Source organism: Bos taurus, chromosome 16 (genome assembly GCF_002263795.3).
Source record: "Bos taurus isolate L1 Dominette 01449 registration number 42190680 breed Hereford chromosome 16, ARS-UCD2.0, whole genome shotgun sequence".
NCBI classification, from domain to species: Eukaryota; Metazoa; Chordata; class Mammalia; order Artiodactyla; family Bovidae; genus Bos; species Bos taurus.
In genome coordinates, this window is record NC_037343.1 from 6,817,260 (window position 1) to 6,831,545 (window position 14,286).

The 14,286-nt window shown below is 36.1% G+C and overlaps 1 protein-coding gene across 2 annotated transcripts in view; it reads left to right on the forward strand.

Moving 5' to 3' along the window:
* Positions 1 to 14,060, forward strand: part of KCNT2 (potassium sodium-activated channel subfamily T member 2) — a 443,182-nt gene extending 429,122 nt beyond the window's left edge. For both annotated transcript variants that reach the window (XM_024976669.2, XM_024976670.2), the window contains 2 exons: positions 747 to 831; positions 9,093 to 14,060. In XM_024976669.2, coding sequence (XP_024832437.1) covers positions 747 to 831; positions 9,093 to 9,204 — 197 coding nt within the window. In that variant the 3' untranslated portion in view covers positions 9,205 to 14,060. The remainder of the gene's footprint in view (positions 1 to 746; positions 832 to 9,092) is intronic.
* Positions 14,061 to 14,286: the final 226 nt, after the last annotated feature.

Here is a 14,286-nt window from a genome sequence, read left to right on the forward strand (position 1 = left end):
TTCCGTTCCAATGTCAAGTCAACTCTCCAAACTTGAAGTCTGATGATGTCTTCAGAGTGAATTGACAAAACTTAGAGGGCATAGCTGTTTATTTTTAGAATATGAATTGTTTTAGGGAAAAAGCAAATGATCCAGTGGTACATTCCCCTTGAAACTTACAGTTAAATCTGATCCACAGAACTCTGCATTCTTCCAGAATACTACCATTTTATATCAGACATATTATGTAAGGAAGTCAAATGTACTTAGGGTTTTCAAGCTATTTAGATACATATCTGTTGTGTTTTTTAAAACACAATGTCATTAGATGATTTTTTCTGCAGTATTTTCCATATGAATGCTCCTGTCTGGGATGGCCATCTATAACCACAATTTTTTATAATTATTAAAGCATAGCAAATCAAGTAAACATCTTGTCTAGCCATTTCTGTAATAGAAATACTTTTTTAGACTTAAAAAAAGCATTAGCGTAATAGCTTACAAGGTAGCTTTTAACTGTGGTTGTTGTGAACAGAATTAGATACTTTATTTTTTAACATCTATTAGAACAAAAAATGAGTACCTGTCAGATATTTCCAGTGACAGTAATTTGAAAATAGTCGAAGTTATATAAACAGTCATGCTGTGAGAAAAACTGTAGCAAGTTATTATTGACAGCTATGTGGTTTGAAGGTAAGATGCTCTGCAATAATTCCCATAATTTTCTGTAAGTGGTATAACTAACTTGGCATTTATTTATCTTCTAGATGAAATGAATGATCATCAAAATACCCTCTCCTACATCCTGATAAACCCATCTCCAGACACCAGACTGGAGCTGAATGATGTTGTGTAAGTTGATGTAGCTCACATAAGGCCTGTATTTTCAGAAAACCACAGATTTATTTAGCTTTATATTTTTATTTCCCCATAAAGCCTCATATTATTCTTGTGATATAAATACTTAGAAAATCAGAGTCTAATTTTGGTGTTCAATAAACAAATGCATTTTGTGCACTGCATTGTGTATTGCTGTGTGTCGTACTATACAAAAGCATCATAGGATGGTAGAGGTATAGAAGACAGCTTGAATTTTGTTTTCAATATACTGAGCACATATACATTTGGACAAATGATAGAAAATCTGTGGAATAAAAAGAAGAAAGAAGTTCAAAGGAAAACCTAAAATATCCCACACTAGCTAATTCTAAATCCCTTAGACTTTTCAAAGCCAAGGTAAAATTGGTCAAAATCTTTATTAGGAAGGGATCTATGGTAGTAATTTGTATTATGCATGTTTATAAAAGTGTTAAAGTGCTGCTTTAAAAGTGTGATCTATATAGCATGACTTTGTCACAAGAGTTAGATCAGATCAGATCAGATCAGATCAGTCGCTCAGTCGTGTCCGACTCTTTGCGACCCCATGAATCGCAGCACGCCAGGCCTCCCTGTCCATCACCGACACCTGGAGTTCACTGAGACGCATGTCCATCGAGTCAGTGATGTATTCCAGCCATCTCATCCTCTGTCGTCCCCTTCTCCTCTTGCCCCCAATCCCTCCCAGCATCAGAGTCTTTTCCAATGAATCAACTCTTCACATGAGGTGGCCAAAGTACTGGAGTTTCAGTAGCATCATTCCTTCCAAAGAAATCCCAGGGCTGATCTCCTTCAGAATGGACTGGTTGGATCTCCTTGCAGTCCAAGGGACCCTCAAGAGTCTTGTCCAACACCACAGTTCAAAAGCATCAATTCTTCGGCGCTCAGCTTTCTTCACAGTCCAACTCTCACATCCATACATGACCACAGGAAAAACCATAGCCTTGACTAGACGGACCTTTGTTGGCAAAGTAATGTCTCTGCTTTTGAATATGCTATCTAGGTTAGTCATAACTTTCCTTCCAAGGAGTAAGCGTCTTTTAATTTCATGGCTGCAGTCACCATCTGTAGTGATTATGGAGCCCAGAAAAATAAAGTCTGACACTGTTTCCACTGTTTCCCCATCTATTTGCCATGAAGTGATGGGACCGGATGCCATGATCTTCGTTTTCTGAATGTTGAGCTTTAAGCCAACTTTTTCACTCTCCTCTTTCATTTTCATCAAGAGACTTTTTAGTTCTTCTTCACTTTCTGCTATAAGGGTGGTGTCATCTGCACATCTGAGGTTATTGATATTTCTCCCGGCAATCTTGATTCCAGCTTGTGTTTCTTCCAGTCCAGCGTTTCTCATGATGTACTCTGCATATAAGTTAAATAAACAGGGTGGCAATATACAGCCTTGACGAACTCCTTTTCCTATTTGGAACCAGTCTGTTGTTCCATGTCCAGTTCTAACTGTTGCTTCCTGACCTGCATACAAATTTCTCAAGAGGCAGATCAGGTGGTCTGGTATTCCCATCTCTTTCAGAATTTCCCACAGTTTATTGTGATCCACACAGTCAAAGGCTTTGGCATAGTCAATAAAGCAGAAATAGATGCTTTTCTGGAACTCTCTTGCTTTTTCCATGATCCAGCAGATGGTGGCAAGTTGATCTCTGGTTCCTTTGCCTTTTCTAAAACCAGCTTGAACGTCTGGAAGTTCACGGTTCACATATTGCTGAAGCCTGGCTTGGAAAATTTTGAGCATTACTTTACTAGCGTGTGAGATGAGTGCAATTGTGTGGTCGTTTGAGCATTCTTTGGCATTGCCTTTCTTTGGGATTGGAATGAAAACTGACCTTTTCCAGTCCTGTGGCCACTGCTGAGTTGTCCAAATTTGGTGGCATATTGAGTGCAGCGCTTTCACAGCATCATCTTTCAGGATTTGGAATAGCTCAACTGGAATTCCATCACCTCCACCAGCTTTGTTCATAGTGATGCTTTCTAAGGCCCACTTGACTTCACATTCCAGGATGTCTGGCTCTAGGTCATTGATCACACCATCGTGATTATCTGGGTCATGAAGATCTTTTTTGTACAGCTCTTCTGTGTATTCTTGCTATCTCTTCTTAATATCTTCTGCTTCTGTTAGGTCCATACCATTTCTGTCCTTTATCGAGCCCATCTTTGCATGAAATGTTCCTTTGGTATCTCTGATTTTCTTGAAGAGATCCCTAGTCTTTCCCGTCCTGTTGTTTTCCTCTATTTCTTTGCATTGATCGCTGAAGAAGGCTCTCTTATCTCTTCTTGCTATTCTTTGGAACTCTGCATTCAGATGCTTATATCTTTCCTTTTCTCCTTTGCTTTTCCTTCTCTTCTTTTCACAGCTGTTTGTAAGGCCTCCTCAGACAGCCATTTTGCTTTTTTGCATTTCTTTTCCATGGTGATGGTCTTGATCCCTGTCTCCTGTACAGTGTCACAAACCTCATTCCATAGTTCATCAGGCACTCTATCTATCAGATCTAGGCCCGTAAATCTATTTCTCACTTCCACTGTATAATCATAAGGGATTTGATTTAGGTCATACCTGAATGGTCTAGTGATTTTCCCTTTCTTCACAAGAGTTAAGCATGGATTAAATGAGATAGTGTTTTTCTAAACTCAGGAAAGAAGGCATCATTGTGAGTTACTCTGATTATAAAGATGGAGGACTTGAACTAGACTCTTAGGGTAGATAGGATTTGTGCAGGTGGAGAGGAGAGATCATTCCAGAACATGGAGGTGGCTTGAGAAAATGCAGTACCTAGGCATCACATAATGTGTGCCAGCTGGCAATACTACAGAGCCTAGTGTGACCAGAGTAAAAGCTTTGTATTGTTAGCATTTGCATTGCTAATAACTAGTTAAACATGATATTCAGTTCAGTTCAGTCACTCAGTTGAGTCCAACTCTTTGTGACCCCATGGACTGCAGCACGCCAGGCTTCCCTGTCCATCACCAACTCCTGGAGCCAACTCAAACTCTATTGAGTCTATTGAGTCGGTGATGCCATCCAACCACATCATCCTCTGTTATCCCTTTCTCCTCCTGCCTTCAGTCTTTCCCAGCATCAGGGTCTTTTCAAATGAGTCAGTTCTTCACAGTATTGGAAACATATTAAACCTGATTTTGGAAGGACCTTAGATTAGAAAATAAAGAATTTATACTCAATCTTCTAGGTAATAAGAGCACTTGGTTATATGAGCAAGAAAGCAGCACAATTTTAGAAAAGTCATTTTGACAGCTGTTGATGTAAGCCTAGGAAAGAAATTCCTTATGAGAAGCTGCCCCCAAGATCCAGGGTTCTAAGGTGTTTCTAGACCAAGGCCTGCTTACACAAGGTAGTTAACTCCAGATTGTATTAGTGACATAAAACCAATGCCAAAGATTCAAAAGAATTGGTGGGTGTTAGGTCCACAGGATGTGTATGCCTATAACCAGGAAAATAAGCAATAAGGCCAGTGACTAGGAAGTGTGAGGACATTCTGTGATGCAGAGCATAAAGTGGATCCATGTCAAGTGGTTTAGAACTAAAGTTGGTATTAACAATATGCTACCAGTTAGAAGCTTACTTGTAGATGTTGCCAGTTTTCTGGGAGATTTCAGCTGGGATTGAAAGGGTTCATTTTTCTTTTTCTTCTTTTTTTGAAAGAGCTGTCTAGGAAGCAATGGAATTGATTGGCAGGATGGAGATAAGATTCTGTCATAACATCTGGATGAGGGTTGTAAAGGCAAAAGCCTATGGAATAAATTTATGGAGGCCAAGTGTAAAACTTGTTCATTGTTCTGGGAATTGGAAAATAATGGCTCTCACATGGTTTTAAGAGTTAGAATCTATGTGGTTGCAAACAAAAAAAAATTACTCTTTAACTGAAACAAGTTAAGATGGTGAGGCACTTTTCCAAGCAGAAAAGAGAAGTCTTTGGGTGAGGAGGAGAGAGAGATGAGGAGCTGGGGTTTCGATGCATTGTTCAATGCGCTAATAAAAATGCCTAGAAAGCTTAGGGGGATATAGTTCTGAGCTTTGGAAAGAAGCTAGTTCTACGTAGAAATTAGTTATTTTTTCATCTTCTAAATGAATGAAACTTAAAAGAATTATTTTTTTAAAAGATAAGATACTTAAAGAAGAAAAAGAAGAATGAATGTTGGCCTATTGAGTAGTAGTACTCAGTTTTAGGGCCAAAAGACGAATGTGCTTCAAAAACTTCTCAGAAAAATAACATCAGCAGAAGTAACTCTGACCCAAAATCAGTGTGAAAGGATTTTATATAAGGCATCAAAGATACAGCTAGCAAGTATAATAATGTCTTTTTTTTTCCTTTTTGCCATCTGATAGTTAACATATTAGAACTTTGAGGAATCAGATGATGATAATTCCAGCTGCTAATTGTCTTAAGGCAGCTGTTATATCCAGTAGTGATAATGAATTTATGGAGCACTTTAAGTTAGATGAAAATATCTTATTTGTGATGCACCTGGCTTTCAACTGTGCATTCTGGAGACTGCACTTCGTATGTAATTAAAATATGATAAAACTGCTCTGTTTTTCTTGTGTCCATATTTACACATATCTTTCCTCCTTTGATCCATAAAATCAGGCAATTTTTATTAGTTATCCAGTCTGGCATGTAGTCCCAACTTTTGTATGCCTCTTTTTCAAAGTTTCAATTATACATATATTTTTAAATTAATCATACCTTATTTTGATTTCATAACAAGTCATAAGTTTTTTGAGACTAATATGATTATTTTCCATGATTATATGTCATGAAATGGTAAGATCATGTTAACCTTTTGAGTATATGTACCTAACCTTCTATCAAATAGATTTTGTAACTCAAAATAATTCCTAAAACTTTTAAAAACTCAAACATAAAAATAAAATATGGATGTTACAATATATATAGGAAAAATAGGCATGGGATTTTCTGCCTTTTAGATACTATTATGTGTATTAGTTTTAAGCTAAAACATCAAATTGACTACTATTTAAAAAAAAAAAAAAAGACTTCTTTGCCATTCTCTATATTTGGGGCATTGAGATAATTAAATTTTAGGATAACTAGAGCAAAAAAAAAAAAAAGCTACTGTGACAGGATGTACAAAAAGCACATTCAAGAAATTTGTTTTATTAGACTCATAAGTTTAGTAGTGATTATAATATGGAAGGGGACTTTTGCAGCCAAATCAATGAATTCAGGGGATAACAGATTATACCCAAACTATTTATGGTTTTCTAAAGAACCACATTCAAAAGTTCATTTTAATTGAAGGCACAACATTAATTTGATTCAAAGAACCATGAATCACTAGATGATATGGCGATAAAAAGTTTAATGGGCACTGTTAGTTTTCTTCATTGATCTACCATGCTATTGATATTCACAGTAATTATACAGCAGGTGCATGGATAACAAAATCCAGTCAATAGATCCAAGTACGTGAATTTCAACTTTCATTTAATAGAAAAAAATAAGACTACAGTGCTTTAAATTGCTCTTCTCATTTTCATTAAAGGACATCAGTTCAGTTCAGTTGCTCAGTCCTACCTGACCTTTTGTGACCCCATGGACTGCAACATGCCAGGCTTTCCTGTCCATCACCAACTCCTGGAGCTTGCTCAAGCTCATGTCCATCAAGTTGGTGATGCCATCCAACCATCTAATCATCTGTAAGCCCCTTCTCCTCCTGCCTTCAATCTTTCCCAGTATCAGGGTCTTTTCCAATGAGTCAGTTCTTTGCAACAGGTGGCCAAAGTATTGAAGCTTGAGCTTCAGCATCAGTCCTTCCAATGAATATTCAGCACTGATTTCCTCTAGAATTGACTGGTTTGATCCCCTTCCAGTCCAAGGGAATTTCAAGAGTCTTATCCAACACCACAGTTCAAAAGCATCAATTCTTCAATGCCCAGCCTTCTTTATGGTCCAACTCTCACATCCATACATGACTACTGGAAAAACTGTAGCTTTGACTATACAGACCTGTGTTGGCAAAGTAATGTCTTTGCTTTTTAATATGCTGTCTAAGTTGGTCATACCTTTTCTTCCAAGGAGGAAGCATCTTTTAATTTCATGGCTGCAGTCACCATCTGCAGTGATTTTGGAGCCCAAGAAAATAAAGTCTCTCACTGTTTCCATTGTTTCCCCATCTATTTTCCATGAAGTAATGGGACCCGATGCCATGATCTTTGTTTTTTGAATGTTGAATTTTAAGCCAGCTTTTTCACTCTTCTCTTTCACCTTCATCAAGAGGTTTTTAAATTCCTCTTTGCTTTCTGCCATAAAGGTGGTGTCATCTGCTTATCTGAGATTGTTGACATTTCTCCCAGCAATCTTGATTCCAGCTTGTGCTTCTTCCAGCCCAGCGTTTCTCATGATGTACTCTGCATAGAAGTTAAATAAGCAGGGTGACAATATGCAGCCTTGATGTACTCCTTTCCCAATTTGGAACCAGTCCATTGTTCCATGCCTGGTTCTAACTGTTGCTTCACATGCCTGCATACAGATTTCTCAGAAGACAGGTCAGGTGGTCTGGTATTCCCGTCTCTTTTAGAATTTTCACAGTTTGCTGTGATCCACACAGTCAAAGGCTTTGGCCTTTGTCAATAAAGCAAAGAACATCTATGATCCAATATTCATAAATATGTCCTTTAATTCGGACATATTTATGAATATCTTCCTTTTGGTCTTTAAGAGAAGTACAAATCTTCATTATAGTTCCCACTTTTAAGTTAGTCTCTCCATTTATTTGTGTGACTCCTAACATTATTACAAAGTGATGAAATACTCATTGCATTTGCACCTGAACAAGACATTTTAGGAGCTGTGTTACATGTATTCACTTTCCACCTCACTTCCAAGTGCTCATGGCTTCCCACTGCCTCTAGAACAGGGATGGAAACTTATCCTGAAGCTGAAAGTCCTTCACTAGCATCTTTCTAGGTTCTTTTGTAAATTCATCTCTTGTCCTTTCCTGGTCTAACCTGTCCTCTGAAGTCAACTCATTTTCTCAACATCCCAAGGCCATCCCTGGGATGGAACTTTTTTCTCAGTCCCATCTCCACTCCACTTCTACCTGGAGTGACATCAACCTAACCCCCTCAATAAAACATTCCCCCATTGTCTGCTGTTCTTTTCATCTTTCTGTGGTGTTTGGAATTTCTTTTTCATCCTTTTATCTGCTTCATAAATTAAATCCTCTGCAGGGGTCAGAGAGTGTGGCTTTTCATATCCCCAGATCCAGCTTGTAGTCTAGAGAAGCTCAAAAAACAGATACTCATATCATTAGGCAGTTTGAAGTAAACCATGCTTCTTGAAACAAATTATAACATTGAAATGTGTGAGTTTGGCAGATGAACATTTACCTATTTATTAATAGAGTGAATTAAGGATAATTTTTTTGTCCAATTCCTTAATATAGCATAACCTGAATTTTAGGTTAATTAATTTAAAATATTATCTATGTATACTGTTCTTCATAGCATTTCTGAAATCATTAATTTTTTTAGAATCATAGAATATTTAAATTAAAATACTATAGAAATTATTTGATCAAATTACTAATAGTTATGAATGATAAAACTAAGAACAATCAAGTGATATAATCATGGCTAGAATTTAGGTCTCCTTGATAGAAAAATAGCCAAAGTAAAAAATAATAAATCAATATATTTAAAATGGATAATCAACAAGGACCTAGTGTATAACACATGGAACTCTGCTCAATGTTATGTGGCAGCCTGGGTGGCAGCTGGGTTTGGGGGAGAATAGATACATGTACATGTAGGACTGAGTCCCTTTGTTGTTCACTTGAAACTATCACAACGTTGTTAATTGCCTATACCACAATACAAAATAAAAACGTTGAAGGAAGAAAAAGAATGGATCAACAAAATACTAGAATAAAACATAAATGTTTGATAAGGTGAACATGGCGATGGATTGTAATTGAACGATAATGATTCATCATTCATCCATATTCATTTTCACAACGTTTTTAGGTATAGAAATAATACAAGCCCTGCAAAATTTTACAGACCAAATAAACTGCAAGTCCTTCCACCAACATTATATAAAGACAAGTTTTGATAACCATAAACACTAAACAAATAAACATAAACACTAAACAAATAAACTTTAAGTAACAGTCTAATGTGTCAGGGTGGATGAGCTTTGCCTTTAGTTGCTACTGCAGTCATTTACTTTGTTTTCTTTTATTAGATACTTAATCCGACCGGATCCACTGGCTTACCTACCCAACAGTGAACCCAGTCGAAAAAACAGCATCTGCAACACCATGGTTCAGGACTCTCGAGAGGAAACTCAGCTTTGATAAAAAGAAAATAATAAACTGTTTTTTTTTTCCCCTCCAAGGATGTTGCTTGAAACAACTTTAGATCTTAGGAAAGAAAAAGCATTGCTGGCATGAACTAAACTAGATTGGAATACATCCAATTCTCTCATATTTAAAAAAATCTATTCTCCTGGAAGTATAGAGTATTTTGAAACTTGAAGTACTGCTTGTTGGTACTCCTCCTATTAATATTTGAAAGACATCAATGGAATGGTTTTGAAAACCTAAATCAGAACACAAAAATTTAAACCTGATGTTTCCTTGTTTGACAATGATGCAAACTGTAGAAGCCAATTTTTAAAAAAGTATTAAGGCTTTATGAAAGTAAACTAGAAATCTATGTTTGGTGCATCCCAATGAACATAAAAGATGGTTGCTCCTCTTAAAATTAAATGTGTCCTATTACAATGCTGTTCTATAAAAACAGCTCATCATACTGTGTCTAGTCTTCTCTACACAGATAAATTTATGTGGCTGACTTCTGTGTAAGAATCATAGTTTGCTTTAGAATATGAATCTTTCAGTCATTTTAACCTTTTTGTTGCCTTTTCATATGATATGATATCCATTTTAGAATTTGCCATGTTGACAGCATGTTTTATTACTCTGAAGAAATCAAAACCAACGAAAATAAATATTAACAACATGAAATTTTCCCTAACTTTATGTTTGACACACATTGTATGCCAAGAAAAGTATAAAAGCAAATATGTATTGTTCTCCTAACATATTGTTCTCCTAAGAGAATACCTAACATAGGGAAAATACTTGAAACACATTTGTCGACTTAAGTTTACTCCAAAAATTGAAACTGCAATATTAAGTAATGATTTTCATTAAAATCTTGAGCTTTAACATTTTTTTATATATCTATATAGTATTGTTTCATTAGAAAGATACTTAAAAAGAAGCATAATTATGCTTTTTATAGAATGCAAAGAATTTCAAAACGTTAGAAGTCCTCCTTTATGCTTTTAGCATTAAAGTAATCATATTCCAAAAAATGCTATATCAAAATTTTTATCTAATTTAACTCTACTTTAACATTGTGCGGAAAACATGCAAAATAAAGATAGGTAGCTTGGGGGAATTGCCTGGTGGTGTAGTGGTTAGGCCTGTGTGCTTTCACTGCCAAGGGCCTGGGTTCTATTTCTGGTCAGAGAACTAAGATCCTGCAAGCTGTGTGGTGTGGCCAAAAAGAAAAGGCGGTTTCTGCCATTTAAATTTAATGCAGACCATACAAAATTGGACAGTTATAAAAGAAAAGTTGACCCTTGATGACTCCAGTGCTCTTACCTGTATTGCATTAGTCCCCTTCAGAAACGGGTTGAAAAACACAGAGCTTAGTTTGCAAGGTAGTTGGAATGTGTTGTCATTCCCACGAAAGAGATACTGAAAAATTTTTAAAGATATTTTGCTCCAAATTTTTTTTTCTGAATTTTACTTTGAATTTTAATTCAGCAGAAAGTAGAACATTTAAAGCTAGAAGGTGGTATCATTTCTTTACACAAAGAAGCAGATAAAAAGAAAATAGGATTAAAGGTAACAAATAAATAAAATCTAATATTCCCTCATAATTCTGTGAATATAAAATATAAAATGTGAAATTATAGATTATAGCTATTGTATAATTTGGCTTTGAGTATATGAAATGCCTTTTTTGTTGTTGTTTTTGTTTAGTATTTTATATTACTCTCAGTTTAGAACAACATGAACACCAAGAATTTCCCCTAAAATAGGGAGACCCTATATTTAATTCTCTTTAACCAAACAAGGAAATAGAAACACAACTTAAAACAAAGATGGTATGCTTATACATGTGTATATGTTATAAACACAGGTGAAATACAGTTGACAAACATAGTCACATAGAAATTATTCAAACTGAAGGCAGAATTGAATTAATATATGTAATGGAGAACAATAATAAATTTAATGAATTTGTTTCATATTTGCACATTGAAATTTAAGTATGATGTTTCTTTGAGTTGTGATGTCTTTACCCATTACAGTTGTGTTTAGGAATAAATGTAAGGTTTTATGAAATTTTTTTCCTCCAATATCTCAAATTGAGTATTTTTGCATTATGACGGTTGCCAAGACTAGGGTTTTACTCTAGGTAGGGCCTGACTATATTTCCTATGAAAATAAAAAATGTGTTTCATAAATTTTAAAATAATTATTTTTGACTATGAACATTAATCCAAATTTAATATTTAACACAATTCAGATCAGCTTGCTATAATGATGATAGTTTATTACTCTTTCTGTTATTTAAAAAATAAAAACACACTTATAAAAGCCTTTTAACAAATGGTTGCCTTTTTAAATTACTTACACTTGCACATGAAAATAAAATATGAACTCAATATTAGTTCTTGTAACCCTATGGGATTTGACTCTGTCTATAGTCTATGTACCATTTTGCTACCAGTTACATTGCTTTAAAATAAATAATAAAATTATTTCTGATGATGAAAACATTTATTTTGGCAAAACTTGAGTTGTGTAGACAAATTATATTTTAATTTGCCACAGTTGTATTTTTCCCTGTCACTTTAATATTTCAAAACCAATATAAACATGAAGGTGATATCACTGGAAAAGTTAGTGATAAATAAACAGGTGTTAAATTACTTAAGAAAAAAAGGACAGGAAAGACAGAGAGACAGAGGAGGAAGTGAACAAAGGGAAAGGAGGGAAAAATAGAAAGGGAAAGAGATGAAGAGAGAGAAAAAGAAGGGGAAAAAAAGGAAAGGAAAAAAATAAAAAAGAAACACCAATGTAGGTGCCAGAAAAGGAAAAAAAAAATTTTTTTTTTCTTTTAAAAACTAGAGGATAATGTCTCAAAATAGTAATTTAAAGGCCAGAGAAATTGTGCTTAGAGAAAACCAGTTTTAAATGCAAAGCTAGACTTTTGGTCAGGGAAATGGAGTAGAAACTTTTCTCCCCATTACTTCTGGGTGCAGCTGAAAACCCTAGATATGAAACTGAGCAGCACCCTCTGGGCCTTCCTAGGGACAGACACACCATCCCCCATGTCCTAGGAAAACAATCAAGCAAGACAAAGTAGTATTAACTTAGCCAAAAAACAGAGTCAAGGCCACTTCATTCCTCAAGAGCTCTTAGTCATATTCTGAGCCATACCTTGGAGTTGTTTTACAGATACTGAAACCCCCAAAAGGGAAGAAGTTGACTACATGCTGACCACCAGCACATAGATCCCAGACCAGTAGAAACAGAAAACTGATACTTGAGAGTCCTGAAAAACCATCCTGTTACCTCACCCCCAACCAATCAGAAGGATGTACATGAGCCAGTTGCATACAACCCTCTCCTTCGCCTTGCCTTTAAAAAACTCTTCCTTGAAAGCCACTGACAAGTTTGAGTTTTTTTGAACACTAGCTGACTGTTCTCCTTACTTGGTGCCTGGCAATAAATACTGTACTTTCCTTCACCACTGCCTGGTGACCATAGATGGCTTTGCTGTGCTTCAAGCAAGCAGACCTAAGCTGGGTTGAATGACAAATACTACATATCAATCCAGCATAAGAAGGCTGAAGAGAAGAAGGAAGATGGACTAGGGAAGTTGGGCTTGAGGAGCAGCATGGTGATGAGTTCTCTGGGTTTTCTTTTTGCCTCCTACAATTGCTTTGGATATTTGGAAATACCAATGTGCATGCATGCTCAGTCATGTGTGACTCTTTGTGACCCCACAGACTGGAGCCCACCAGGCTTCTCTACCCATGGGATTTCCAAGGCAAGACTATTGGAATGGGTTCCATTTCCTCCTCCAGGGGATCTTCCCAATCCAGGGACAGAATCTGCATCTCCTGAATCTCCTGCTTTGGCAGGTGGATTCTTTACCACTGTTCCATCTGGAAAGCCTGGGAAATGTTAGGGAGAACAGCAAAACCAAGAAAAGCCTGCTCTTTCTACGGGGCCAACTTTGCAGCATATGCAACTGTCACAGCACCAGACTGCTGATGACACTGCAGTGTGAGTGGCTTGTTCACAGAACATCTCCTAAAATATATGGTGGTCAAAACATCCAGTGGCCAGGAGCTTCCTTCAGCACCCCCAGGATGGTGTGTAATCAAGTGCCTCCAGTGGTACACTCCTCCGTGAAGACTGTCCTGAGATGTTCAGCAAAGGAGTTCACAGAATTTTCTGCAATTCTGTGAACCATAGCAATGCCAACAGCCTGGTTTCAGTCCTGGAGTCTCTTTCTGGATGCTCAGTCTCAGCTCTTAAGATAATGCATGCTCCTTATATCTGTTATTTTTCAAGTCCTCTTTACTTAGCACTAGCTAAGTAAAGTAAAGATCCTTGGAGCAATCTGTCATTACTCCAAGGATCTGATACAGTTAATGATTATCTGTAACTTTCCAAATCACTGTGTACTTCTTCTTCAGATTAGATCCTGGCTGAGAAAAATACATAAGTCAGTCGTTCTCCATCTGAATAAATCTGAGATAATGGTGATATCAAAATCCAAGGCTTGGAATCTGAAGGACATATTTTGGGAAAATTCAGCAAATTAAATAGTACCTGCTGGGAAATTTTTAATACAGACAACACTTACTCTGTGGAGCATTAGATAACTATTATTTCATTTTGATCTCTGATCATTTTATAGGGTTGTTCTCCAGTCTATATTATTTGAAGGAACAGGTCAGCTTTAACTGTGGTGGATCAATATGAGATTATACCAAATGGTTCTGAAAAAAATGTTATTTGGTTTATAATTAAAGATTATGTACTATCCTAGCATTCAATAAAATTTCATTCTACTGTTTATATCTATTAATAAAAATGTTGCAATAGAGTTAAAATGTCTGTCTTCTTAAGTAATAGCAGAAATCTAAGAAATTGCACTGTAATTTAGTCACATTTCAAAGAAATACAGAGTTCTACTCAGAGACATATTTTTCCTTTTTCTCTCTATACAAACAGGTTTAATTTCATGATCTAACAGACTAGATAGTTTTTCACTTTAAAATTAAATACAGTTCCAAAAGGAAAAGTTCCTGAATTTTATAGACTGCCATTCCCTGATTT